This window comes from Ahaetulla prasina, chromosome 9, assembly GCF_028640845.1.
Source record: "Ahaetulla prasina isolate Xishuangbanna chromosome 9, ASM2864084v1, whole genome shotgun sequence".
Lineage (NCBI taxonomy): Eukaryota > Metazoa > Chordata > Lepidosauria > Squamata > Colubridae > Ahaetulla > Ahaetulla prasina.
In genome coordinates this window covers 157,860-184,948 of record NC_080547.1, presented here as the reverse complement: position 1 = coordinate 184,948, position 27,089 = coordinate 157,860, and the positions used below count along the sequence as shown (strand labels likewise).

The window sequence follows — 27,089 nt, the reverse complement described above, 5'->3', positions numbered from 1 at the left end:
CTATTTTATCTCTGATTAAATTAAAATCCCCAGCCACAATTACTTTCCCTACACTTTCCTTCTCCAAAATTTTGTTATTTTTCAAGAAATTCTCTTTGTTTTCATTCGGTAAATATAAATTAACAAGTGTCACTTTTTCCTCATTAAGATTTCCAACAATTATTACATATCTTCCATCTTCATCCAAAATTACCTGATGTTTTTCAAAATACACCCTATCTGATATCAGTGTTGCAACTCCTCTGGCTTTTGAAGTTCCAAATGCTTTTTCATATATTTGCATACCTTTTATATACATTCTATTTGAATCTTCAGATTTCTGATGGGTTTCTTGTAAAAATAAAATATCTGGTAAAGCTCTTTTAATCTTAAATTCCAATCTTCTTCTTTAATCTGATTCCTGTACCCTTCACATTCCATGACATTATTTTATGACTCCCATTTAAAATATAAATTTTCAATCCTATCCCGCATCTTCCTTTCTGTGCCCACAACCCAACATTAAACTCCCATATAACCAACATTTAACATATAAAAACGATAAGAAAACCAAAAAAAAAACAAAAACAAGACAAACAATAAAATACAAACAATCTTCTTCCCCACATCCTCATCGGTTTCGCCTCTATAAAGAGAATGGGGAGAGGGACGTAATGTCCGGGCCACTTCTTTCGGGCTGTCTATTTAAATTCATCACTCAAGAAAAAGATAGTGATGGTTCTCTCCGCATTCAGCTTCAGATTTTCCAAGACTCTTATCTGCTTCTTCTCCTGCTGTATCCTCACGACTTTTCTTCTTTCAACCAACACAGGTGATATTTCTTTCCTCTTTAACCCTTTAGGGTCTTGCCTCCAATAGCCCTTTTTCTTCTTCTGGGGTTGATGTTTCCGTATGTTCCACCCATCTTAAGCATTTGATCTTTTATCTCCATTAAATCCTCCATCTCAATCAGTCCAAGCTCCGTAAATATAATAGTGCATCTATGTCTGGGGTAATTGTACGCATCCTTCCTTTATAAAAAATTTCAATTGTTGTGGTGGCCTCAATTATATTTAATTCCATTATCTCTCAAAACTTTTGTAATTGGTTTTAAAAAATCTCCATGCCCTTTCTTCTCTTGATATATCCAATAGCTTCTTTTTCTCAAAATTAAAATCTAAATCCACCATAACTTCTGCATGATCAGAATCTTTAAAATTCCCACATCTACCTTATCCACATTATTCAACAAATCTTTAGAAAGAAAAATATAATCAATTCTAGAATATGTATTATATATCTTAGAGAAAAAGTATATACTCTTTCAATTCCTTTGACCTCTCTCCACACATCACACGCCGTTTGAAGCATCCACGTATTTAAAATCCCCATTTTATTTGCTCCTCCACAGCGGGTGGGATTAGTACTGTCTATTTTATCTCTGATTAAATTAAAATCCCCAGCCACAATTACTTTCCTACACTTTCATTCTCCAAAATTTTGTTATTTTTCAAGAAATTCTCTTTGTTTTCATTCGTAAATATAAATTAACAAGTGTCACTTTTTCCTCATTAAGATTTCCAACAATTATTACATATCTTCCATCTTCATCCAAAATTACCTGATGTTTTCAAAATACACCCTATCTGATATCAGTGTTGCAACTCCTCTAGCTTTTGAAGTTCCAAATGCTTTTCATATATTTGCATACCTTTTATATACATTCTATTTGAATCTTCAGATTTCTGATGGGTTTCTTGTAGAAATAAAATATCTGGTAAATCTCTTTTAATCTTAAATTCCAATCTTCTTCTTTTAATCTGATTCCCTGTACCCTTCACATTCCATGACATTATTTTATAACTCCCATTTAAAATATAAATTTTCAATCCTATCCCGCATCTTCCTTTCTGTGCCCACAACCCAACATTAAACTCCCATATAACCAACATTTAACATATAAAAAACGATAAGAAAACCAGAAAAAAACCAAAAACAAGACAAACAATAAAATACAAACAATCTTCTTCCCCCACATCCTCATCGGTTTCGCCTCTATAAAGAGAATGGGGAGAGGGACGTGCCAATGCCGGGCCACTTCTTTCGGGCTGTCTATTTAAATTCATCACTCAAGAAAAAGATAGTGATGGTTCTCTCCGCATTCAACCGTATTTTCCAAGACTCTTATCTGCTTCTTCTCCTGCTGTATCCTCACGACTTTTCTTCTGTTCAACCAACACAGGTGATATTTCTTTCCTCTTTAACCCTTTAGGGTCTTGCCTCCAATAGCCCCTTTTCTTCTTCTGGGGTTGATGTTTCCGTATGTTCCACCCATCTTAAGCATTTGATCTTTTATCTCCATTAAATCCTCCATCTCAATCAGTCCAAGCTCCGTAAATATAATAATGCATCTATGTCTGGGGTAATTGTACGCATCCTTCCTTTATAAAAAATTTCAATTGTTGTGGTGGCCTCAATTATATTTAATTCCATTATCTCTCAAAACTTTTGTAATTGGTTTTAAAAAAAATCTCCATGCCCTTTCTTCTCTTGATATATCCGGGAAGACTTGAATAGTCTTCCCTTCAAACTTCAAAGCATCTCCCATCTCTCTCACCTTGGCCATAACTTCCAGCTTGTCACCAAGATTTGCGAACCTGACAAGCACATTCCTGTTAGAGCCATTTTGCCTTCTATATCCAATTCTAAAAACACTTGCCAGGTCTGCTATTGTAAACGTAAGTTGCGTATCCAGATCATTAATCCATTTCAAAACCCGCTGTTTCAATTTATCCTCCTTTTCTTCTGAAATTCCTCGGATAACCAAATTATATTTCCTCATCTCTTCTTCCAAGAGACAAATTCTCTTATCTTGCTGCTCATTTTTATAAAATATTTCACCAATTTGCCGATCCACTTTTACCTCATGTACATGAATCTGCTCCATTTCATCTTTAATAATTGTCATTTCCTCTCTTTGCTTTGCAAAATTTTCATTCATCTCTTGTTTCATCTTTTTCATTTCCGATGTCATTTCCAATGTCATATTATCCATACGCTCTGATAGTCCTGCTATTTTTTCCCCAATTTTATTTAAAGCTGCAGCAAGTTGCTGCGTTTCTAAAAGTTGTTGAGTCATTTTGAAAAAACCTAAAAATTTTTCCAAACTAGTATTCCAAACCAATTTTACAGAGGGTCTTGATGAAGATCAAGGGACGGCAGTCTTTTAATTGAAGCGAAGCGGCTTATTTGCACTCGTTATCTCTCAGTAGCTTGTGACTCATAGTCACTCCACAAAGAAACACAGATACCTCACAGCTTTTAAACAATAATCAGCGCCATTTTTTCTCCACGTCAGCAAAGGAGAAAGAAAAAAAAACCAGCTTAAACTTCAAAACAAAGTCCTTTTTTTGTTTTCTGTGATATAAACAAGCTATTAATTTCCTCTCAAAATAAATAAAAAAAAAAAAATTATCCGCCCAGTGAAATCCTATTGCTGCCAGTCAGTCCAACACAAAAGATCGGTTTCTCTTCAGTTAAATTCTTCTCATTAACAAATTCAGTCTTTAATATTCACTCCTTAGCCTCAGCAATAAAAAAAATTTTTTTAACACAGAACACGATAGTTATAATAGGAAAAGCAAAAGACAACAATTTATTCCAAACTTATCGTGTCTGCCAGTCGGCTCGGTCACCCCCACGCTGTAAAAACTCCTTAATTCAAGCAGTTTCAGATGACCTACCAGTTTTAAATTCAGTCTGCTGGGCTATTAACACTTTCACTTCATGATTTATTAACTTTCATCCATAACGGTGCATTCCAAACAGCATAAATCCTCATAAATCTTCATTAATAAGCCCTGTGAAGTGAAGGAAAGGTCCTTACCCCACCACGGTCATGGCCACGCCCCCGAAGGTGGGATTTTGAAGGTGACAAGAAAGGAGTCAAAGGGCATTGACCTTCACCTCATGGCATCCGCAGCCACTTCTCGAAAGGAATGATCTTGTCTGGGAAACAAAAAAAATGACCAGCCAAAACTCTCCTACACCAGCTCTCTATGACCTACAGGCAGAGAAATGGCATACCTATATGGGATGATTCTGAATGTCCCTGGAAGCCAACAACTACCAAGACCTCCCAGACAACAGAAAAAGAGCCCTCTTTGTTACCTACTGCTGTCCAAAAATTTACAGAATGGCTCAGACCCTCGCATCGCCAGTAGACATTGAATCAATGATCTGGTCCATACTGCAGAATATCCTAAGGGACCATTATGCCCCAACAGCAAAGCCAATGGTGAGCAGACCACCCGCGGCAAAGAGAGGGTGAGACCATCAGTGATTTTGTGGCCAAACTGTGAGAAATTGCAACTAAGTGCGAATTTGTCAATTTGGCAGAGATGATGAAAGATAGACTCATCTTGGGGATGAGGGACCTGACCTACAGAAGAAGCTGCTGATTCAGAGGGGAGTCACTTTCAAAGATGTGGTTGAGGAAGCCAGAGCCGCAGAACCGTCTGATAATTCCGCCGCCGGCATCCGAAAGACCAGCAAAGGAAATCGCACCCAACAGGAGCCCAATTGGGCCACTGAGATCCCCGACAACAACAACAAAGACTGGGAGGAGGAAGAGGCAGTGAACCAAATATACCCAGAAAGAACAGACTGCAGGGCCACCCAGTCTATACCATACCAACCCAGACCCCAGACTGGCCAGGGAGGCAAGGACACGTGAGACTGGGGCCCCAAAGAAGCAAGTGCAGGGAAGAATTATATCCCGAAGCAAGAGGAATAAATCAAATAACTGTGGGCCACTCAGACACATGTGACGCTGATAAATACCACATCACCATCCCTATAGAGGGGACCCCGTGCAGCAAAGAATTAGACACGTGGTCCTTCTTCATCATTGTGTCATGGCAGACACTGAAGAGACTCATCCTGACTATGAAGAAAAAACAACTCAAACTGCAAAACATCACTTTAAATGATTTCCAGGGAAACAACATCCCTGTGCTAGGAAGCGCATCAGTGCAAGTCAAGTTCAACGACTTCAGTGGACAGTTTCCCCTAATCGTTGTCGACAATGACAGACCAACTTTACTGGGCCTGGAGTGGTTCAAACCCCTAGGATTAGGGGTCACCGGCATCAACAAAATCAGCGGGAATGAACTAGATCAACTGCTGGCAAAGTTTGGGGACGTTTTCGACAGGAGCCTAGACAAGTATACAGGGCATCCCAGGAGTAGTCCCCTATTTTGATAATGTCCTCATATCAGGGGAGAACAAAGAACAATTGATCAACTGATTGGAAAAGACATTGGGCAGATTTCGAAAGAAGGGACTTAAGGTCAAAAAGGAAAAATGCCAAATTGGCATTGAAGAAAGTCAAATTCCTGCAATATCTAATTGATGGTTCAGGGATCCACCCCACAGATAGTAAAATCAAGGCAATTAAAGAAGCCCCAACCCCAAAGTATATAAATATGATTAAATATGATTAAAATAAATAAAGAACAAAACTGAACTCCAGGCGTTTCTTGGGCTGCTAAATTTTTATAGTATTTTCCTCAATTCAAGGTTTCAGATTCAACAATTAGACAGAATTGCAGAAACATCTGGTAAAAAGAAGGGAGGAGGTTTATGCTTATATATTAACAACAGCTGGTCTCAGGATATAACTATAATATATAAATCATGTGACAAAAACTTAGAGACATTAATTAGACCGTGTCGTGCCTTTGCGGCCTCTGACCCGGCGCAGGTCCCAACCGGCTCCTTGGTTCTCCGAGGAGCTGAGAGGGATGAAGTGCCGGAGAAGACGCCTAGAGAGTTCCTGGAGGTCTAGCCGTTCGGAAGCTGATCGGACACTAGTGAAGTCCTATACTAGGACTTACCTAGTGGCATTGAGGAAGCGGGCGTAGCTACGCCTCCTCCTCATTGCATCGGCAGATAACCGCCCAGCCGCCCTGTTTGGTGACTCGCTCCCTCCTACATCAGGGGCGGGATGACCCGTTGCAGGGACGTGCTGAGAGTTTAATTATCTATCGATAAAATCGTTCAACTTCGGGATGGTCTGGACCAAGATTGCGGTGATCCGGGTGAGATGCTGAGGTGGTCTTGGCGATATTGTTTGGGATGAGTTTGACCCTGTGGCTCCGAGGACATGGACAGGTTGTTGGGTAGGCTGAATGCCACCACGTGTTTACTGGACCCGTGCCTCCTGGCTGGTGCTGGCCACTCAGGAGGTGACACGAGGCTGGCTCAGGCGTTCTGATCGCTTCTTTGGTGGAGGCGTCTTCCGGCCGCCTTGAAAGAGGCGGTGGTGAGGCCCCTCCTTAGAAGCCTTCCTGGACCCGGCTGTTTTAGGTAATTATCGTCCGGTCTCCAACCTTCGCTTGCGAAGGTTGTAGAAATATGGTGGCATATCAGTTTCCCACCTGGATGAAACTGTCTATCTAGACCCGTTCAGTCCGGTTTCCGGCCGGTTACAGCACGGAGATGGCTTTGGTCGCGTTGGTGGATGATCTCTGGAGGGCCAGGGATGGGGTTGTTCCTCTGCCCTGGTCCTATTAGACCTCTCAGCGGCTTTCGATACCATCGACCATGGTATCCTGCTGCGCGGTTGGAGGGATTGGGAGTGGGAGGCACCGTTTATCGGTGGTTCTCCTCCTATCTCTCCGACCGGTCGCAATGTTAACAGGGGGCAGAGGTCGGCCCGAGGCGCCTCACTTGTGGGGTGCCGCGGGGTCGATCCTCTCGCCCTACTGTTTAACATCTACATGAAGCCGCTGGGTGAGATCATCAGTGGTTTCGGTGTGAAGTACCAGCTGTATGCGGATGACACCCAGCTGTACTTTTTCCACACGGACCACCCCAAGCTATCAAGTGCTGTCCCGGTGTTTGGAGGCCGTCGGGTCTGGATGGGGACAAACACCCTCAACCTCATTCCCGCCAAGACAGAGTGGCTGTGGATGCCGGCATCCCGGTACAGTCAGCTAAATCTGCGGCTGACCATCGGTGGCGAGTCATTGGCCCCGATGGGGAGGGTTCGCAACTTAGGCGGCCTCCTGGGGGGACGGCTGTCTCTAGAAGATCATTTGTGGCCGTCTCCAGGAGAGCGTTCTACCAGGTTCGCCTGGTACGCCAGTTGCGCCTTTCTGGACGGGATGCCCTATGCACGGTCACTCACGCACTCGTGACGTCTCGCCTGGATTACTGCAATGCTCTCTACATGGGGCTCCTTGAAGGGCATCCGAGGCTACAGTTAGTCAGAATGCGGCTGCGGGTGATAGATGGAGCCCTCGTGGCTCCCATGACACCCATCCTGCGCAGACTGCACTGGCTACCTGTGGCCTTCGGGTGCGCTTCAAGGTTTTGGTGACCACCTTTAAAGCGCTCCATGGCATTGGGCGGGTTATTTACGGGACCGCCTACTGCTACCGAATACCTCTCACCGACCGTGCGCTCTCACAGAGGGTCTCCTCAGGGTGCCGTCAGCGAGGCAATGTCGTCTGGCGGCGCCCAGGGAAGGGCCTTCTCTGTGGGGCTCCCACCCTCTGGAGCGAACTACCCCGGACTTCGTCAGCTTCCGGACCTTGGACCTTCCGCGCGGGCTTAAAACATACCTATTTAATTGTGCAGGACTGAGCTAGATTTTAAATTTATGGGTTTTAATTGGGTTTTATTTTTATATTTTAATTAACGGGCTTATAGAATAAGTTTTTTAATTGTTTTTATATTGTATTTATGTGTTTATGTGTTTTTTAAGTGCCTGTAAACCGCCCTGAGTCCTTCGGGAGATAGGGCGGTATATAAATATGATTAAATAAAAATAAATAATAAATAATTATCAACTGCAAACCATGCTATTTGCCTCATGAAATTTCCTCATTTCTTCTAATTGTTGTTTATGTCCCACCACAAGTCTGTGTAAACAAGGCATTACGAACTCTAGCTGACCAAATTATGGAGGCTGAAAGCCAAATACCCTGATTCACTGGCCATTATTTTGGGAGATCTAAACAAGGCCAACTTAAGGAAAGAGCTACCAAAATACTTTCAGCATGTCAATTGTCCCTCTAGAGGCAGGAATACTTTAGACCATTGCTACACAACACTAAAAGATGCTTATTGGTCTTTACCACAAGCAGCTGTAGGATACTCTGATCATTGCATGATTCACCTTGTACCTGCTTACAGGCAAAGACTTAAAACCACAAAACCAACAATTAAATCAATGAAGACCTGGACTGAGGAGGCAAAATTAAAGTTACAAGCTTGCTTTGACTGCACTGATTGGAATATTTTTGAAGATACCTCTGCAGACCTGGATGAACTCACAGATACTGTAACATCATATGTCAGCTTCTGTGAAGACCTATGTGTACCGACCAGGAACTTGCGAATATACAGTGACAACAAACCTTGGTTCACAGCTAAATTTAAGCAGCTATGTCGTTCCAAAGAGGAAGCCTACAGAAAAGGTGATAAAATGCTGTACAATCAGGCCAGAAATGTATTAACAAGGGAGATCAGAGCAGCAAAAAGAGGCTACTCTGAGAAGCTAAAGAATCAGTTCTCAACAAATGAACCAGCAAACATGTGGAAAACTCTTAAAAATATCACCGGCTACGGCAAACCTCCTTCCCAGGCTGAAGGAAATCAACAACTGGCAGATGACCTGAATGTGTTTTACTGCAGGTTTGAAAGGAAACTACAGCCACCTATCTCCACAACCCCCATCTCAGATACACCAACAACAGCCAAGCCTCCTACAACTGACCCCATCCCATTGGGTTCACAATCCCTAGAGATCACAGAAAGGGAAGTGCAAGACCTATTTCACAGACAAAAGCCAGGAAAAGCTCCAGACCTAGACAAGATAACTCCTTCTTGCTTAAAAGTCTGTGCTGACCAATTGGCCCCCATCTTCACCCATATCTTCAATAAATCACTAGAGATGTGCTATGTTCCTTCTTGCTTCAAATGCTCTACTGTCATCCCAGTGCCAAAGAAGCCCACCATCAAGGAACTGAATGACTACAGACCAGTTACTTTAACATCTGTAGTCATGAAAACCTTTGAAAGGCTAGTGTTGTCCCACTTAAAAACCACCATGGATCCGCTGTTAGACCCCTTGCAATTTGCATACTGAGCAAATAGATCAACAGATGATGCTGTTAATATGGCTCTGCATTACATCCTACAACATCTTGAATCTCCAAAGACCTACACAAGGACTTTATAGACTTTATAGACTTTATAGAAGGTCATCTTTATAGACTTTATAGAGGGTCATTTTATAGACTTTATAGATTCAATACCATGATTCCAGACACTTTTCTAACTAAGCTAAGCCAGCTACAGGTACCTGAATGCACTTGTAAGTGCATCATAAGCTTCCTAACAAACAGGAAGCAGCAGGTGAAGCTAAGCAGAATCACATCAGATACCTGTACAATTAGCAAAGGGGCTCCCTAAGGCTGTGTGCTCTCCCCACTTCTCTCTCTATACCAATGACTGCATCTTAAATGATCCATCTGTTAAACTTCTGAAGTTCACAGATGACACAATAGTGATTGGTCTCATTTGAGACAATGATGAATCCGCATGCAGACGGGAGGTTGAACGACTAGCCTTTTGGTGCGACCGGAACAATCTGTAACTGAACACGCTCAAAACCATAGAAATGGTGGTAGACTTTAGGAGAAACCCTTCCATAGTTCCACCTCTTACAATGCTAGACAACACAGTATCAACAGTAGAGACCTTCAAATTTCTAGATTCTACCATATCGCAAGATCTAAAATGGACAGCTAACATCAAAAACATCATCAAAAAAGGACAACAAAGAATGTTCTTTCTGTGCCAACTCAGAAAGCTCAAACTGCCCAAGGAGCTGCTGATCCAGTTCTACAGAGGAATTATTGAGTCTGTCATCTGCACCTCTATAACTGTCTGGTTTGGTTCTGCAACCCAACAGACTTCAGAGGATAATTAGAACTGCAGAAAAAATAGTGGCTACCAGCCTGCCTTGGGTTGAGCCAATCATCTGTTTTCCAAAATCCTGGAAAAGAAAAGCAGCAGATTTGTGAGCATCTAGAAATGAAAAGATTACCAGAAGCCATATAACTTACTGACTTCACTGACAACATGAATAAATTACTGGATCAGGGAAATGCTGTGGATATAATTTACTTAGACTTCAGTAAGTCATTTGACGTAGACCACAGCCTATTTCTCTCCTGATATATTTTCCTGCTGTACTTTCATGCCGGTATTTTCCCACGTCAAGAGGTGCTGCCTTTTATCCTTCCACCCTTTGACAGACTGTTTTGCTGTTGGAGGAAGACGGACACCCACACCCATGGCATGACTTTCAAGCAGAATCTTACTGCAGGGTCCTTTATTGCAGCTCTTCTTTACAGGTAGTCCTCAACTTACAACTATTCATTTAGTGACCGTTCAAAGTTGCAATGGCACTGAAAAGAATGACTTACAACCCTCTATCACACGTATGACCATTGCAGCATCCCCATGGTCACATGATCAAGTTCAGATTCTTGGCAACCGGCATTTATTTATGATGGTTGCCATGTCCTGAGGTCACGTGATCACCTTTTGCAACCTCCTAACAAGCAAATCCATGAAGTGAAGCCGCATTCACTTAACACCTGCAGTCATTCACTTAACAACCATGGCAAGAAAGGTAGCAACTATCTATCAAAGGTAGGCAACTATGGCAAGAAAATAGGATAAAACTTACTTAACTGTCTTGCTTAGCCATGAAAATGTTGGGCTCAATTTTGGTCATAAGAACTACCTCTTACTAGCATAATGTCTATGTGGCAAATTATCCTTCAAAAGCCAGCAGCATATGTTTTTTTAATTATTATTTTTCTTTTATTGGGCTACTTTTCTGCTGGGCTGCTTTTTTTTCAATGTCCAATGGTGCACCCTTTCTTCATTATTCCAATTACCTGAACGTGGCAATATTGGGGTGGATGCAGAAGGAAAGGAATCAGCATTTAAAAAGATATTGCTAAAAATAGCCAATGTACCTTCCAATTAGAAATTTGGATAGGCCTCTATGTTTTACTCTAAAATTGGACACAAACCATACACAATTCGGAACATGGAAGAAACTAGCTTTGCATGCCATAACTGAGTGTCTCCCTGAATCTTCCAAACAGTTCCAAGCTAATATCTATTCTAATCATAAATTCCATAAGAAAAAGGGTCGGTCGGAATGCCTCTTTCCCCTGGACTGTGCTGGTTAGAGGCATGTTGAGACAACTCAGAAGAGAAGGAACATTTCCCATCTTCTGAGAAATACTTTTTTTCTCCCCAGCTCAGAAACAAGTTCATGAAGAAGATCCCCAAAAATGCTGAAGCCTCAAATGTTCTGGTGGGAGAAGTGGATTTCCTAGACAAACCTTTTGTAGCCTTTGTCCGGCTTATACAGTCTACCATGTTGGGTGGGATGACCGAAGTGCCTATTCCAACCAGGTAGGTCAATCGTCAGGAACACTCCTCATCTTCGTCCAGTTTAAAAGACAGAAACGGGGCTAAGACTTGGAGGGGATTTCCTATCTTCGCCATTTCATTTCTATTCCTATATTTCTACCCAAGTCCATTTGGAGTTACTGAAAATGGTCCCTAAAGGGACTATTCGTTTGTTAAATCTTATTTCACTGAATGCAAAACCCATAAATACTGAATTAATACTTGCTTTAAAAGTCTTCTGAATTTGCTCATTTTGTGGACAATACAGTATGAGTATTCTCCCTCTCAAAACTTCTAAACCATTATTAAAATTTCTTCCACTAATTTAACAGAAGACTCAGCTAACAATCGCATTTAACTATGTTCCATTCAGAATTATTCTCCTGTCTTCCCAGAATCATAGGATTCTAGTCTTTTTATTTCATTTAAAATCAAATAAAATCAGGCATGAGGAGAGAAATCTCAGGTATTCCTTGCAGTCTAACATGGCACAAGTGCCTGGCTTACTCTACTTGTGAATGATGTTAACTTGCACCTATTCAAATAAAAAGGGTAGAATTAGCTTTTAGCAAATGGTCATAGCAGGACATGTCCTCCTCAACGCTGTGATACTTTTGTTAGCTATTTAAAGGGCAAGACATTTTCTCCTGCAGGAGCTTGTTATCTGGGAACAATGTTGAACTGGCTTGCAAATACTCATATCTTGGTTTGCTTTCCTTCACCAGATTCCTATTTATACTCCTGGGTCCTTCTGGAAAAGCAAAATCCTACAATGAAATTGGCCGAGCCATTGCTACCCTTCTGGTAGATGACGTAAGTCAATTTTGCAGGCCTTTGCCATCTACCCCCTTGTCAATGTTTTCTTGAAGCCCCCCAAATGCAACAGCACAATGCAGCATAATTGATCCCAAAGATCTACTACATATCTTGTGCAAGGAGGTGATAAGTGGGTGAACCAAAATATGTTGGAAAGACTCTTTCCTTGGGGTACTTTAAATACTCAGTCATTGTGATTGTATTGTCTTACTTAAAGCTGTTATGTCAGTAGTGAAATCTGAACTGGTTTACTACCAATTCGCTGACTGTGCATGGGGTAAGTAGAACAGCGCAGGGGGTGTGTGATCAGCTGTAGTGCACAATCTTTTTTTTAACTTTTAAAAGCATGTTTTTACAACCTATTCGGCCGAACAGGTGGTAAAAAATGCTTTTAAAAGTTTAAAAAAAGGCTCTGACAATCGCGCAGCTCAGCTGTGATCATTAGAGCCTTTTTTTTTACCTTTTAAAAGCATTTTTTAAACAACCTTTTGTAAAAAGAGGCTCAGTTGGTCATGGGGGTGGGCGGGCCAGGGATTTTTGCTACCGGTTCTCCGAACCACTCGCCACCATCGCTACCGGATCGCGCAATCCGGTCCGAACTGGGAGGATTTCACCCCTGTGTTATGTGCTCCTGGCTACTTTCCTTTGTGACCAGAAGCCTGATCAATAACTAGCCAAGACACAGGGAAGGCCTTTTGTTTCATTTATTGCAACAAATGGGCAGAGAAGCTTTCAAAGCTTGATTCTCTCCAAAATGCCAACCCATAATATTCCCTTCTTTATACAAACCTCTCCCAGCTGCCACATCCCTCCTCGTTCCCCACTGGCTGAGCTACTAGAAGGTTATACTCTTCCTGACCTCCTCCTATATATTTCCTGCTACATACTAAATCATACACTACATGTATATTACAATTAGGAGATAATGGGTGCAAGGTGTGTCAAATAATATTAATCAGCTAATTAGGCATGCCCAGTTGCCTGTTTTGAGTTCTGGGCTTTTTCAATGGATTCATAGGACAATATATTTTTTTCCCTGTTTTTCAGTTTTAGTTTAGCCTTTCCTGTTTTCTAATTCAATTATCTTTCCTGGCTAGTCTTTCCCCTTGCATCTGTTTTTATAGCTTGTATTCTTCTTTCACTGAATGCAAAACCCATAAATACTGAATTAATACTTGCTTTAAAAGTCTTCTGAATTTGCTCATTTTGTGGACAATACAGTATGAGTATTCTCCCTCTCAAAACTTCTAAACCATTATTAAAATTTCTTCCACTAATTTAACAGAAGACTCAGCTAACAATCGCATTTAACTATGTTCCATTCAGAATTATTCTCCTGTCTTCCCAGAATCATAGGATTCTAGTCTTTTTATTTCATTTAAAATCAAATAAAATCAGGCATGAGGAGAGAAATCTCAGGTATTCCTTGCAGTCTAACATGGCACAAGTGCCTGGCTTACTCTACTTGTGAATGATGTTAACTTGCACCTATTCAAATGAAAAGGGTAGAATTAGCTTTTAGCAAATGGTCATAGCAGGACATGTCCTCCTCAACACTGTGATACTTTTGTTAGCTATTTAAAGGGCAAGACATTTTCTCCTGCAGGAGCTTGTTATCTGGGAACAATGTTGAACTGGCTTGCAAATGCTCATATCTTGGTTTGCTTTCCTTCACCAGATTCCTATTTATACTCCTGGGTCCCTCTGGAAAAGCAAAATCCTACAATGAAATTGGCCGAGCCATTGCTACCCTTCTGGTAGATGACGTAAGTCAATTTTGCAGGCCTTTGCCATCTACCCCCTTGTCAATGTTTTCTTGAAGCCCCCCAAATGCAACAGCACAATGCAGCATAATTGATCCCAAAGATCTACTACATATCTTGTGCAAGGAGGTGATAAGTGGGTGAACCAAAATATGTTGGAAAGACTCTTTCCTTGGGGTACTTTAAATACTCAGTCATTGTGATTGTATTGTCTTACTTAAAGCTGTTATGTCAGTAGTGAAATCTGAACTGGTTTACTACCAATTCGCTGACTGTGCATGGGGTAAGTAGAACAGCGCAGGGGGTATGTGATCAGATGTAGTGCACAATCTTTTTTTTAACTTTTAAAAGCATATTTTTACAACCTATTCGGCCGAACAGGTGGTAAAAAATGCTTTTAAAAGTTTAAAAAAAGGCTCTGACAATCGCGCAGCTCAGCTGTGATCATTAGAGCCTTTTTTTTACCTTTTAAAAGCATTTTTTAAACAACCTTTTGTAAAAAGAGGCTCAGTTGGTCATGGGGGTGGGCGGGCCAGGGATTTTTGCTACCGGTTCTCCGAACCACTCGCCACCATCGCTACTGGATCGCGCAATCCGGTCCGAACTGGGAGGATTTCACCCCTGTGTTATGTGCTCCTGGCTACTTTCCTTTGTGACCAGAAGCCTGATCAATAACTAGCCAAGACACAGGGAAGGCCTTTTGTTTCATTTATTGCAACAAATGGGCAGAGAAGCTTTCAAAGCTTGATTCTCTCCAAAATGCCAACCCATAATATTCCCTTCTTTATACAAACCTCTCCCAGCTGCCACATCCCTCCTCGTTCCCCACTGGCTGAGCTACTAGAAGGTTACACTCTTCCTGACCTCCTCCTATATATTTCCTGCTACATACTAAATCATACACTACATGTATATTACAATTAGGAGATAATGGGTGCAAGGTGTGTCAAATAATATTAATCAGCTAATTAGGCATGCCCAGTTGCCTGTTTTGAGTTCTGGGCTTTTTCAATGGATTCATAGGACAATAGATTTTTTTCCCTGTTTTTCAGTTTTAGTTTAGCCTTTCCTGTTTTCTAATTCAATTATCTTTCCTGGCTAGTCTTTCCCCTTGCATCTGTTTTTATAGCTTGTATTCTTCTTTTTCCCACTCTGAAGACACAGCTAATTTTTGCCTACATATCTATCTTACATCCTGCCTTTATACTACCATTTTCTTTCTCCCCATTACGGGAAGTTTGTTTTTTTTCTACTCAATAAATTTCCAGTGCATAGTAGATTTGACTGTCTCTGAAGATTCATCTATTGGTGCATGGCTTCTAGTGATTCAATCAGAATGTTTTCTCATTCATGCATTCAATACTATTGTTCTTAAATACAATACAAGAAGTGAAGAACTAACCGTGATTGTATACGGGAGATTGGCTGCTCTCTCCACCATGGCTTCCTAGCTAATGACTCTTCCTTTTCCTGTGCAGCTATTCAGTGATGTAGCCTACAAAGCAAGAGACAGAGAAGATCTGATAGCAGGACTAGATGAGTTTTTGGATGAAGTTACAGTCCTTCCTCCAGGCGGGTGGGATCCAAAGGTTCGAATAGAGCCACCCAAGAAAGTGCCCTCTGCAGAGAAGAGGTAAGTGGGTGCTTGGTGCTTCCAGCTTCCTTTGTCCAAGGGAGCCTCATTCCTTCGAAAGGACCACTTTTGGGATTAATCCTGGTTTTTACATATATTAAAATATGAGCAAACAAAACACATACTGTTGTGCCTCGTCCTCCCTCCTCTCCTCAGCCGGGCCCCTCCCGCCTACACCCGGGCCTGTTATCAGACTCGGAGTCTGATAATGAAGATGAACGGCCTGTCATGCCTCCAGCCCCCGGCCCTGGCCCCATGCCCGGACAGGATGTCAGGAATGAACAACAAACCTCACTCCTACAGTGTGTGAGCAGGGAGCCAGCCATGTGCTAGAATTACCGACAGCAGATCCAGCTGAAGAGAATTCACAGTGGGAGGATCCTCGCTTCTGGAGATTTGACAGGTGATGCCAGCAGAAGGAAGGGAGGGGCAGGCCTGGATAAATGCTGAGTCATGGAGTCACACCCCACAGCCTATATAAAGGACCTGCTTGTGGCATTCCAACCTTGAGTCAAGCAAAGTCTTATCTAGTTTGCTGATATCGGACCCTATCGCTGAAGTCACAACTTGGACTCCTGCCTGCCCTGAGAAACCTGGAAGGAATTTGGCAAAGCTGCAGAGGCTTCGTGGCCACGCTTGATATGGACTTCCTAGACCCGGTCGTCGGAGGGGGAGTGGGACATAACATCTACATACATGATTTATACATGGAAAAAGTTGAACTACAGCATTAATGCCATCTTAATGTAAAAATGCATCTAGCCCGGTCAATTTATGGTGTATCAAAACAGGACTAGCTGATCTTTAATGCTTGGTATAGTCTAGTGCAGTGATTTGCCATTATGTGCCAGAAGGCGGGGGGGTCGGGGGGGCCAGGGGGGTCGCATGCATGCATGCCCACACCCATAATTCTATGCACCCCGCCTCTGCACATGCATGCATGACCCCCCTCTCCTCTTGCTCTTGTCACGTGAGGGCCCGGTAGGCCTGTTTCTCTCTCTCATCTGGCTCCAGAGCCTCTCTATGAGTCTGGGGAGGGTGAAAACGGCCTTTCCCACCCAGCCCTGGAGGTCTTCCAGAGGCCAGAAACTGCCCATTTGCCAACTTCTGGTTGGACAGGAAGTGACATTTTTTGCTGTCCCCAGCCTCCAGAGACTCCTAGAAACGCTCTGGAGGCTGGGGACAGCAAAAAAGTCACTTCCTGTCCAACTGGAAGTTGGCAAACAGGCAGTTTCTGGCCTCCGGAGGGCCTGGGTGGGTGGGAAAGGCTGTTTTTGCCCTCCCCAGACTCATAGAGAGGCTCTAGAGCAGGTGAGAGAGAAAAATGGGCCTTCCCTACCCCCCCCCAGGCCTTCTGGAGGCAGGAAACAGCATGTTTCCATACTTCTAGTGGGCCCAGAAGGCCCAAAAATTAACTGGCCGGTGCGCGCATGTGCACCGGAGCTGAGCTTACATGCCCATTGATACGGCTATGCATGCCACCTGTGGCACGCATGCTATAGGTTTGCCATCATGGGTCTAATGGTTAAGGCACAATGCTAGAAAACAAGAAACTGAGCCCTGTGTCAGACCTGCCCCCCAAACAATCATTTAGGAAAGCAGACTCTCAACTCCAATTGACTGTTCTGTCCCCCCCACCTCAGTCCGGGAGACATGTGAACTGACTCAATTAGCCAGCAATTTAGTCCACGGCAGCTATCAGCTCTGGCAGCAGACCAGCGAACGTCTGCCAAGGTTTTCTTTATCTTCCCTGATGCCAGCATCACAGAAGCTCGTTACCGGAGCAACCAGGAAGTCAGGAACAAACAGCAATCCAGGCCAAATGCTCAGTCAAATAGTTCAGCTCAAGTTTTCTTCAGTCAGTTTGTTTTGTCCGTCAAAGCCCCTCCTGCTTTTATACCCTGTGGGGTGTGGTTCCATGACTCAGCACTCTCTACGCCTATCCCACCCCTTCTTTTGTTGTTCCTGCCTCTCTTGTCTACAAAACCTGGGATCTAACCAGGACTGGTTGTCCACAGCTGGGTCTGGAAGCGTTGCCTGGGCGGGGGGAGATACAGGAGACAGAGGCCTCATCATATCCTCCATCTGGCCTGCCTCTGGCTCCTGGAGCTGAGCCAGAGAGGCCGGCCCTGCAGAGGGGAGCCCTGATGGCCCTTCCCCCTCACTCTCTGAGTCACTTTCTGGCAGGGGGCCAGGCCCGGGGGGGTGGGGGGTGGGCTGGAGCCACAACATTGACTGAATTGGGCTTTGACTAAAGATTGCGGGAAGGTGAAGCTGCAGACAGGTGAGGCGGGATCTGAAGCACACCGATACAAAGAGCCAAACCCAACATTCCCCATCCTTCCCCCCAATGTCTGGTCCATTTCCATCCAATCCAGGATCACCACAATCTTGTGGAAAACTCTGGGTTGTTTAGGCTGCTGGAATTTCACACCTAGGGCAAGCAGCCCCAAAGGTGCCCAGCCTAACTGGTACAAACAGCTCTGGTCTTCTTCAAAGGTCAGCTCACCCTCCCAATTTCCCACTATTAGATACACAGGTGTGGATTGCCCCAAATGGCTCCCCCTCCCTTTTCCTTTGATGGCAGGATGCCAGCAAGGTGCCAGGCCGATGATGGAGATCCTGACACCCAGCCTTTTAGCTATGAGAACCAGCTGGGTAGCTTCAACCAAGGCAGTGGTGGGCGGCCAAGCCTGGGTCCCACATATGATGAGCACTGTCGCCTCCCACCCCCTCCAGGCGAGGGGCAAGCTCCACACAAGCCCAGAAAAGTATTTTCTCTCCTTGCCCCATCATATGAAGTAGTGCAGACCACGGTGCAGAGCTGGCCCAACTTGGCTTCTCCTGCCTCCTATGGCCCACTTATTTATATTTGATTTCTAATTTCCAATTAATCTGTGGTCTAACTTTTTCCACAATTTATAGGTGTATGTATTTTGTTTGCTCATATTTTTAGATCTATGTACAAACCAGGATGGCCCAGAGAGGCACAGCCAAAGGGCTGGATGTGGCCCAGGGCCCGTAAAATGCACAGGTCTGGACTAGGAGAAAGGAGACTCAAATTCTGTAGAATTTGATGGGTGACATTGGACCAATCATGGTCCTTCTACCTCACAGAGAGGCTGTTTCCAGGATGGAATGGGAGGACTTGATGACACTAGCTGGACGCATTGAGTCATTATAGACCCATTTGAGGAGGAGAAAGGGCTTCTGTATGTTGCTTGAGCTGTTAGAGGAAAAGTAAGATAGAAATCTAATAAATATCTGCCTTCAACTGCCCCTGACTTGTATTACAGGAGACATATGCACCCTTTGTATACTAACATTCCATGTTATTTTCTTCCTAGAAAATCTGTGTTTTCTCTGAGCGAAGCAACCCAGATGAACGGGGCAGCTGGAGGAGCAGCCGGGGGTGGGGGTGGGGGCAACGAAGATGATGATCTTCCTGCTGTCCATGAAATTGGAGAGGAGCTAATCTGGACTGGACGGTGAGAAAAATGTCTCTGCAATCAGCTGGCAGTAGTGAAGAAAAAAACCCTGTTGTTCGGGTACAGGGAAGCATTGAATACACCTCTTCCGCTGAAGAACTTACTTCATTTGGTGGAGAAGAAGGATGAGCCTACAGATCTGTCTTTCCATGTTTGGAAAGAAAGTGCCTGCTCAAAAGAGCAGCATAAGCCCCTGGAAGACGTGTTTTTAATCCTCCCCATTCTATCCCAGCTCTTGTTGTCTGGCCAGTGCAGAAACCTGGATGGGAAAAATCAGGTTTGGCACATATTTTAGAGAAGGAGAAGTGTGGATCCAGCCCCTCACTCTTTTTCTCCCTATCCCTGCTTCCAATGTGATTGACACAAACTGTGGTAGTTTGGCCACTACCGGGTGACATGAATGTTAGCCAGCGGGCATCGTGCAGTATGGCCCCTTTCCTCCCTTTTGTGTGCAGAACCTTCAGGAAGATCGTCCCTCACCTAGCAGGGCAAGATCTAGGAGGGCCAATACAAGGTGGTCAATGAGATGGGTGCTCAGTGAAATCAGGAAGGATAGGAATGGTGTTGCCATAAGCAGCAGCAGCAGTAGCAGCAGAATAATTTGTGGTTCAGAAAATCTTGCCAAGAGGAACTAAGCTAAGGGGTAAAACTGGACTTCTCTGGGCACAGAATGGGAAAGCCCTTCAGTGCAAAGAGAGCACAGCTGGCCCTGCTTCATTTTCAGGTTCTGCGGGGGGCTATATTTGGATCTCAAGAGGAAACTGCCCTGGTTCCTCAGCGACTTCTGTGATGGCTTCCATATCCAGTCGATCTCTGCTGTGCTCTTCATCTACCTGGGCTGCATTGCCAATGCCATTACATTTGGTGGCTTGTTGGGGGATGCTACTGACAACTACCAGGCAAGTTCGGGCCAGCCACCCAAACAGCCCCCCACCCCCAAATTCTCTATGTTAGCACTTGAGAATCCGTACTATTCTGGCTCTTGGCATCCCAAGGCCTGAGCAGCTAGGAACAAGGAGGCTTTGACACTTCAGCACCCCCTTCAGATCTGCTTTGTGGAGTCAGCTGAAGTTTGAATATCCAGTCTGAAAATCACAGCTAGTATGCTTCCAAACCTTGCTCTTCAGTGCGGCTGGAATTAAAAGTTCCTGGGAAATTACTGGGCACCAGCCAATTGATCCCCTGGCAATATTTTAGAAGAGGGAGAAGGAGAACAGATGGGAGCAACCTCTGTGCCCATCTGCAATTCCTAACATGGTGGTGGCATGTGGGCTCCTCAAGGATAATGCCCCTTCTCCACAGATTTTGCTCCCAAGACCTTTGACACACAAGGCAGGACCGAGGGCTTCCATAGGGCTAGGGGCATCCCTGTCTATCAGTGATGAATTCTGAACTAGTTTACTACCGGTTCGCTGGCTGTGTATGCGTGTTGTGTGCGCACATGCGCAATGTGCACCATGCACCAAATGCAAAGTGCATGCGTGTGCACAGTGCACGCCAAAAGGAGGCATGGGGGAAGTAGAACAGCGTGCCGGGGGTGGTGATCAGCTGTGGCGCACAATTTTTTTTTAACTTTTAAAAGCATTTTTTTACAACCTATTCAGCCGAATAGGTTGTAAAAAACTGCTTTTAAAAGTAAAAAAAAAGAGGCTCTGATGATCACACGGCTCAGCTATGATCATCAGAGCCTTTTTTTTACTTTTTAAAAGCATTTTTTACAACTTTTTAACAATTTTTTACAATAGTTTTTTTCTCCCACCAGGGTGTTATGGAGAGCTTCCTGGGAACAGCAATTGCAGGTTCCGCATTCTGCTTGCTGGCAGGGCAGCCTCTCATCATCCTGAGCAGCACAGGGCCCATCCTCATCTTTGAAAAGCTGCTCTATGATTTCAGCAAGTAAGTGAAGACCTCTTTAACTGCTTCAGAAATCCCTGTCTGGCTGATATGGGGCGGGAGGGGGGCAGTTTGAGGTTCCCCTTTCCAACTGGCGTGAGCATTAACCTTTTAGGCTTTGGGCATCACACAAGCACTGGAGACAATTTTGCATTGTTCTCTTTGCCTCTTGGGCAGTATTAAGAAAGGAAATGGAATTAGCCCAAGAAACTAGAAATGAACAAGGTGATTATAGGTAGTCATCAATTTACAGTAGCTCATTTAGTGACCATTTAAAGTTATAACAGCATTAAAACAAGTGGCTTATGGCCCTTTTTCACACTTATGACCGTTGCAGCTTCCTTATGGTCACATGATCGAAATTGATGCTTGGCGACTGGCTCATATTTATGACGGTTGCAGTGTCCTGGGGTCACATGATCCCCTTTTGCAACCCTCTGACAAGCAAAGTCAATGGGGAAGTCAGATTCACTTAGCAACCGTGTTACTAACTTAACAGCTGCGAAATTCTGGGTAGCCAGATTTACTTAACAACTGGAGGAAGAAAGGTTGTAAAATGGGGCAAAACTCGCTTAACAAATGTTTCCCTTAACAACATAAATTTTTGCCCCAATCGTAGGTAAAAATTCTACCTAGAATTAAGAAGTAGTCTCCTGATAATGAGAACGATTAATAGAACAGCTTCCCTCTTAGAGTTGTGGGTGCTCCATCCTGAAGGTTCTCAGGAAAAGATTGAACATCCATTTCCTGGCCATGGTAATTCCCACTTCCTGGTTTGAGCTGCGATTCTGTTTTGTTTACATGACCAAATATCATGGGATTGATATTCCTAATACAGTTCCCTTGACAGCACAAACTGATTTTCCACAATCTACATTTTTCTGGAATGTCTCTCACTCTTGGCTTTGGTTTGACTGCTGAATTGAAAACAGATGAATTTTCATACTGTTTTGTGAAATTTGTCTAGATTGCAGTTTCAAACAGGGCACAACTCATTCTAAATCTTGTAGTACTTTTTATTAATTATCAATCAGTTTGTTTGTTTGTTTGTTTAGCACATTTATGTGGCAGCCCATCTCAAACAAAGTGACTCCAAACTTAAGGAATTTGTTTCTTTTCAGTTGTGAGGCTTATCTCATCCAATTGGTGTATGAAGGCAATCCATTATAGCAGAACCGGGCCACATGCCCACCACAAGTGGACTTTCACTACTTCATCATCAGCTCTTGAGATCTCACATTGAGTTCTGAAAGGAGCAAAATTTAGGTTTTGGGCACAGCTGTTGGGCTGTCCAAAACAAGTCCTTCAAATCACTAAGACTCCATTTGCTAATGTAACAGGACCTGTTGCAGATGTTGCCCAACCTGTAAGAAACTCTCCCAACATTTATCAGATACTACCAGTTAGATCATATCAAGAGGAGATGCTTCTTTTGGCCAAGCCCTACTCTCTGCCATCTTTTGCCAAGATGCTGCCCACTGCCTTCTCCCACATATGCAATGCACAAAGACTACAAAGAACATCCAATTGCTTACCTATAATGTTACATGAGTAGCCACTTGTGCTTTCTTGGGGTGCCATAAGGATACAGTGGGGCTGCTGCATCTAAACTGCTTCAGAATGTCATGTAGACATTAAAGTTTACTTATGGCAGCATCAACAATGTGCTTCTGTCTTCATACTTTTTCACGGTCAGAATATATCTTGCTGCTGCTGCTGGGGCTCTGCTGTTGTGGTCAACAGAGTGTTTCTGTTCTCCCCCTCAGAGGTAACAATATTGATTACCTAGAATTTCGCCTCTGGATCGGCTTACACTCAGCAGCCCAGTGCCTTATTCTGGTGGTTACAGATGCCAGCTTCATAATTAAGTACATCACTCGCTTCACTGAAGAAGGCTTCTCCACTCTGATTAGCTTCATCTTCATCTATGATGCCATTAAAAAGATGATTGGAGCCTTTAAGGTCTACCCTATCAATGTCGACTACAATCCAGACTATGTGACTATGTATAAATGTGAATGCATAGCTCCAGATGCAGGTAAGTGCAAATCCTGTGTCCCACTGCAAAACCATTGCATTACCCTTTATAATGGAGCAGTGTTTCATGCTTGATATTATGAACTTTTAAAAAATGTCTTCCAAAGATTTCTGAAAGTTCTTTGCAAATGCAAGTTAATATCATTTATTCTGTCTGAAATTGGAAATAGCTTAGCCAGCAAAACTTGAATCAAATATTTGTCAGTGTATGACAAGAGTTCCCTCTGTTGTCAAGGTTGTATCATAAATTTATGCTGAACTGGTTGGTTTCAAGACATTTCTCTTCAGTACTGTCCTTCCTGGCCAGAAAAAAGTGTACATAAATCACAAGAGGGAATGGAAGGAAATTACTGAAAATTTACTGTGCCAGGACCATTTTACTGAGAAACCTGAAGCCTGTGCTAACACAATACATTTCAGTGATGTGGGGGTGTTTCTTGCAGCAAAATTCACAGCAGACAATTCACACCCATCATCAGTCCATGACTGTGAGGCTGATGCATTCCCACCTCCAAGCATCAAAGCTGGTGAGGGACACTCCCACTGCCTCTTTAACATAGGGCAGGCCAGCGTCTGAACGGGAACCAGATTTGCAGAAGACACACTGTTATTTAATTTATTTAAGCCACCTGTATCCAAAATAGTAAAAAGCGCTCTACTGTCATATTGAATTAAAAAATACAGTTATAAATACACAGAAGTTTCCAAGTGAAAGGAATGCCCTATTTGAAAAACATGTTCTCTATCAAGAAGAATTATCTACTAATTTTAAAATTGTAAACTTTTATGTTTAAAAATATTTCTAAAGTTGATGAATTCTAATGTAGCTTTTAAAACTTTCTTTTAACATACATACATTCATTCACTTAATAATATTTTACAATCTTTAGGTAATAAGCATTATATATAAAAAAAAGAGAAAAGAACCCCAATTTCAAACCTACCTTAGGGACACAAAATTATACATTAGAGCCCTGGTGATCAGAATGCAATATTACAATCAAGCTCTGCCTGCAGCCTGGAGTTCAATCCTAACGGGGCTCAAGGTTGACTCAACCTTCCATCTTTCTGTTAAACTGAGAATCCAGATCGTTGGGAGCAAGATGCTGACATTTTAAACCACCCAGAAATTGGGCAGTATATAAGTCTAAGTGCCATTTCTATTGCTATCTCTATTATATATATCAGACCATTAAAAATCCATCCCAACTCTAATTAGCTCCTTAAGTTTAAGTCACTCTCTCCAACTTGTTCTCAATCTTTTTCTTCTCTGGAATATCTATCAACTAATTATAAACTTTTTCAAGGGATTCTCAGTCTTGTTTGTTCTTATGAGAAGTGTAGATTTATTTGGAACTCTTCTTTCAATTGTACTGGAAGGCTTGTATTTAAAGGATCATCATAATCATCATCGAGACTGGTGTCAGATTTATATTTCAAAATTACAGTTAAGTCCTTTGCATTGTCAGATACTTAAAAAACCCACCAATGGAAGATACAACTAGAGGAATTTTAATTGTTTAAAAGAAACGAACCAAATAAAAGACGAGGTAGAGTTGCACTATATATAAAAAATAAATATGTCAATGTATAAAGGGGGAAAATGACATTGCCATAGATGTATATTACCGTATAGGCCACCCAGCCAGAGGAAATATATGAACTTTTTGCTAGTCAGTTAACTGAGGTATGTCGGAAGCAATAGTAATGGGGGACTTTAACTACTGTTACATCAATTGGGAGACAAACTCTGCACCAAGTGGAAGATCAAACAGGTTCCTGATAAACCTAGCAGACAACTTTGTGTTCCTGAGAGATAGAGAAAGGAACTAGGGAATCAGCCCTATTGGACTTAATTCTCACTAACAGAGATGAAATGATAGAAGGTGTTGAAGCTACAGGAACCTTGAGGGGGAGTAATCATGCAATATTGGAATTCAACATTATGCAAGCATAAGAAAGCTAAGAAGCTTGGGAAGCTTTGAAAACTGAAATAATAAAAGCCCAATCTCACACAATGCCAATGAAGAAGAAAAATAACAGCTCTCAAAAGAAATGGCCTTATTGACCTTTATGTGCATGGCTGCATAAATAACTCTCTGATAAATTGAAAGGCAAAAAGGGGAAGTATAAAAAGGTGGAAAGAGGGACATGTAGCTAAAACAGAGTATCAGCAAATAGTCCGAGCCTGCAAAGATGAAGTGAGGAAAGCTAAAGCTCAAAATGGCTCAAAAATAACAAAAAAAGAAGAGCCTCTTTCAACATGTAAAAACAAGAAAACAGTCAAAGAAATGATTGATCCATTAATGGGAAAAAGCGGCAAGAAGGTGACAAGCAACTGGGAGAAATCAGAACTGTTTAAATAGTTTTTGCATTTGTTTTTACACAAAAAGGAAAAAAAGTTCAACTTATCAAAAACAGTACCTTAAAAACAGATTAGGAATACAAATTAAAATAAGCAAGAAAATGGTAATCCACCCTAGGTGAGTTCAAATCACAGGACCAGATGGATTACACCCCAAGATTCTGAAGGAACTGGCAGATGTCATCTCAGAACCACTGAACTCTCTCTTTCAAAGATCCTGGAGCACCAGGGAACTACCAGAGGACTAGAAAACAGCTGCTGTAGTTCCCATCTTCAAAAAAGGAAGAAAAAAAAAATAGATGCAGGAAACCACAAATCTATCAGCCTTGACAAAGTGACAAAATTAGTGGACCAGAGGAATGCTGTGGATGTAATTTACTTGGACTTCAGTAAGGCATTTTATAAAGTAGACCACAACCTACTACTTGATAAGATAGAAAAACAGTAGACAGTATCACAACCAACTGGCTGACCAACTGCACTCAACAGGCAATCCTCAACGGAACTAAATTTTAAGGGCTTACACAAGCAGGGAAAATAAAATCAGCAAGTTTTTTTTTCTTGTACTTTGTTTTTATTTTATTTTAATACAAACAATCCATCTTCCATTAAACAGTGTGTCATCTGGGTACAAATGTCTTGTGCAATAACAATTGAAATGTACTATCATATTCATTATTTATCTATTCTTAAATTTAATATTGATATACATTGCATGTCTAATACTATAATATTTCTCTTAACTTATTAAATTCCATTAGTATATTTTTTTATATTTCACTAATCTACTTTCATTTCTAACTTTCATATTTATTCTCTAACCATCTATAAAATAGTTTCCATACATTATAAGATTCAGTTTGTTCCTTTTCTTTAATTGCAAGTGTTAACCTATTCATTTCTGCACATTCTAATATTTTCCTAATTACATTCTCATCTGTAGGAATCTCTTCGCTTTTCCAGTTTTGCACAAATACAGTCCTAGCTGCTGATATTACATGAATAATCAAATATACATTCTCTTTACTATAAGTTTCTGGTAAAATCCCCAGCAAGAATATTTTGGGTTTCAAATCAGTATGTGATTGTATCATCTTCCAACCATGTGTTTATTTTTGTCCAGTATTTTTTGGCTTCTGTGCATTTCCACCACATATGGTAATACGACCCAGGTGTCTGGTGACATTTCCAACATTTAACTGATTTGTCTTTAAACATCTTTGCCTGTCTTGCCAGCAGAAAGTGCCATCTATAAAACATCTTATACAAGTTTTCTTTATATGCGGTTGACATTGTTAATTTATAGTTTCTATCCCATAATTGCTGCCATTTTTCTAATTCTATTGTATAACCAATTACAATTTTTAGCTTCCATAGAAATAAAAAAAATCAGGAGGATAAGATATACAAATGGCTTACACAAGCAGGGAAAATAAAATCAGCAAGTTTTTTTTTCTTGTACTTTGTTTTTATTTTATTTTAATACAAACAATCCATCTTCCATTAAACAGTGTGTCATCTGCGTACAAATGTCTTGTGCAATAACAATTGAAATGTACTATCATATTCATTATTTATCTATTCTTAAATTTAATATTGATATACAT

The 27,089-nt window shown here is 42.1% G+C and overlaps 1 protein-coding gene across 1 annotated transcript in view; it reads left to right on the top strand.

The window, feature by feature from the left end:
- SLC4A5 (solute carrier family 4 member 5) overlaps window positions 1-27,089 on the top strand; it is a 92,756-nt gene that overhangs the window by 46,005 nt on the left and 19,662 nt on the right. The window contains exons 7-13 of the mRNA XM_058194866.1: window positions 11,333-11,490; window positions 12,213-12,300; window positions 15,545-15,699; window positions 19,047-19,187; window positions 19,912-20,086; window positions 20,950-21,083; window positions 22,847-23,118. Coding sequence (XP_058050849.1) covers window positions 11,333-11,490; window positions 12,213-12,300; window positions 15,545-15,699; window positions 19,047-19,187; window positions 19,912-20,086; window positions 20,950-21,083; window positions 22,847-23,118 — 1,123 coding nt within the window. The remainder of the gene's footprint in view (window positions 1-11,332; window positions 11,491-12,212; window positions 12,301-15,544; window positions 15,700-19,046; window positions 19,188-19,911; window positions 20,087-20,949; window positions 21,084-22,846; window positions 23,119-27,089) is intronic.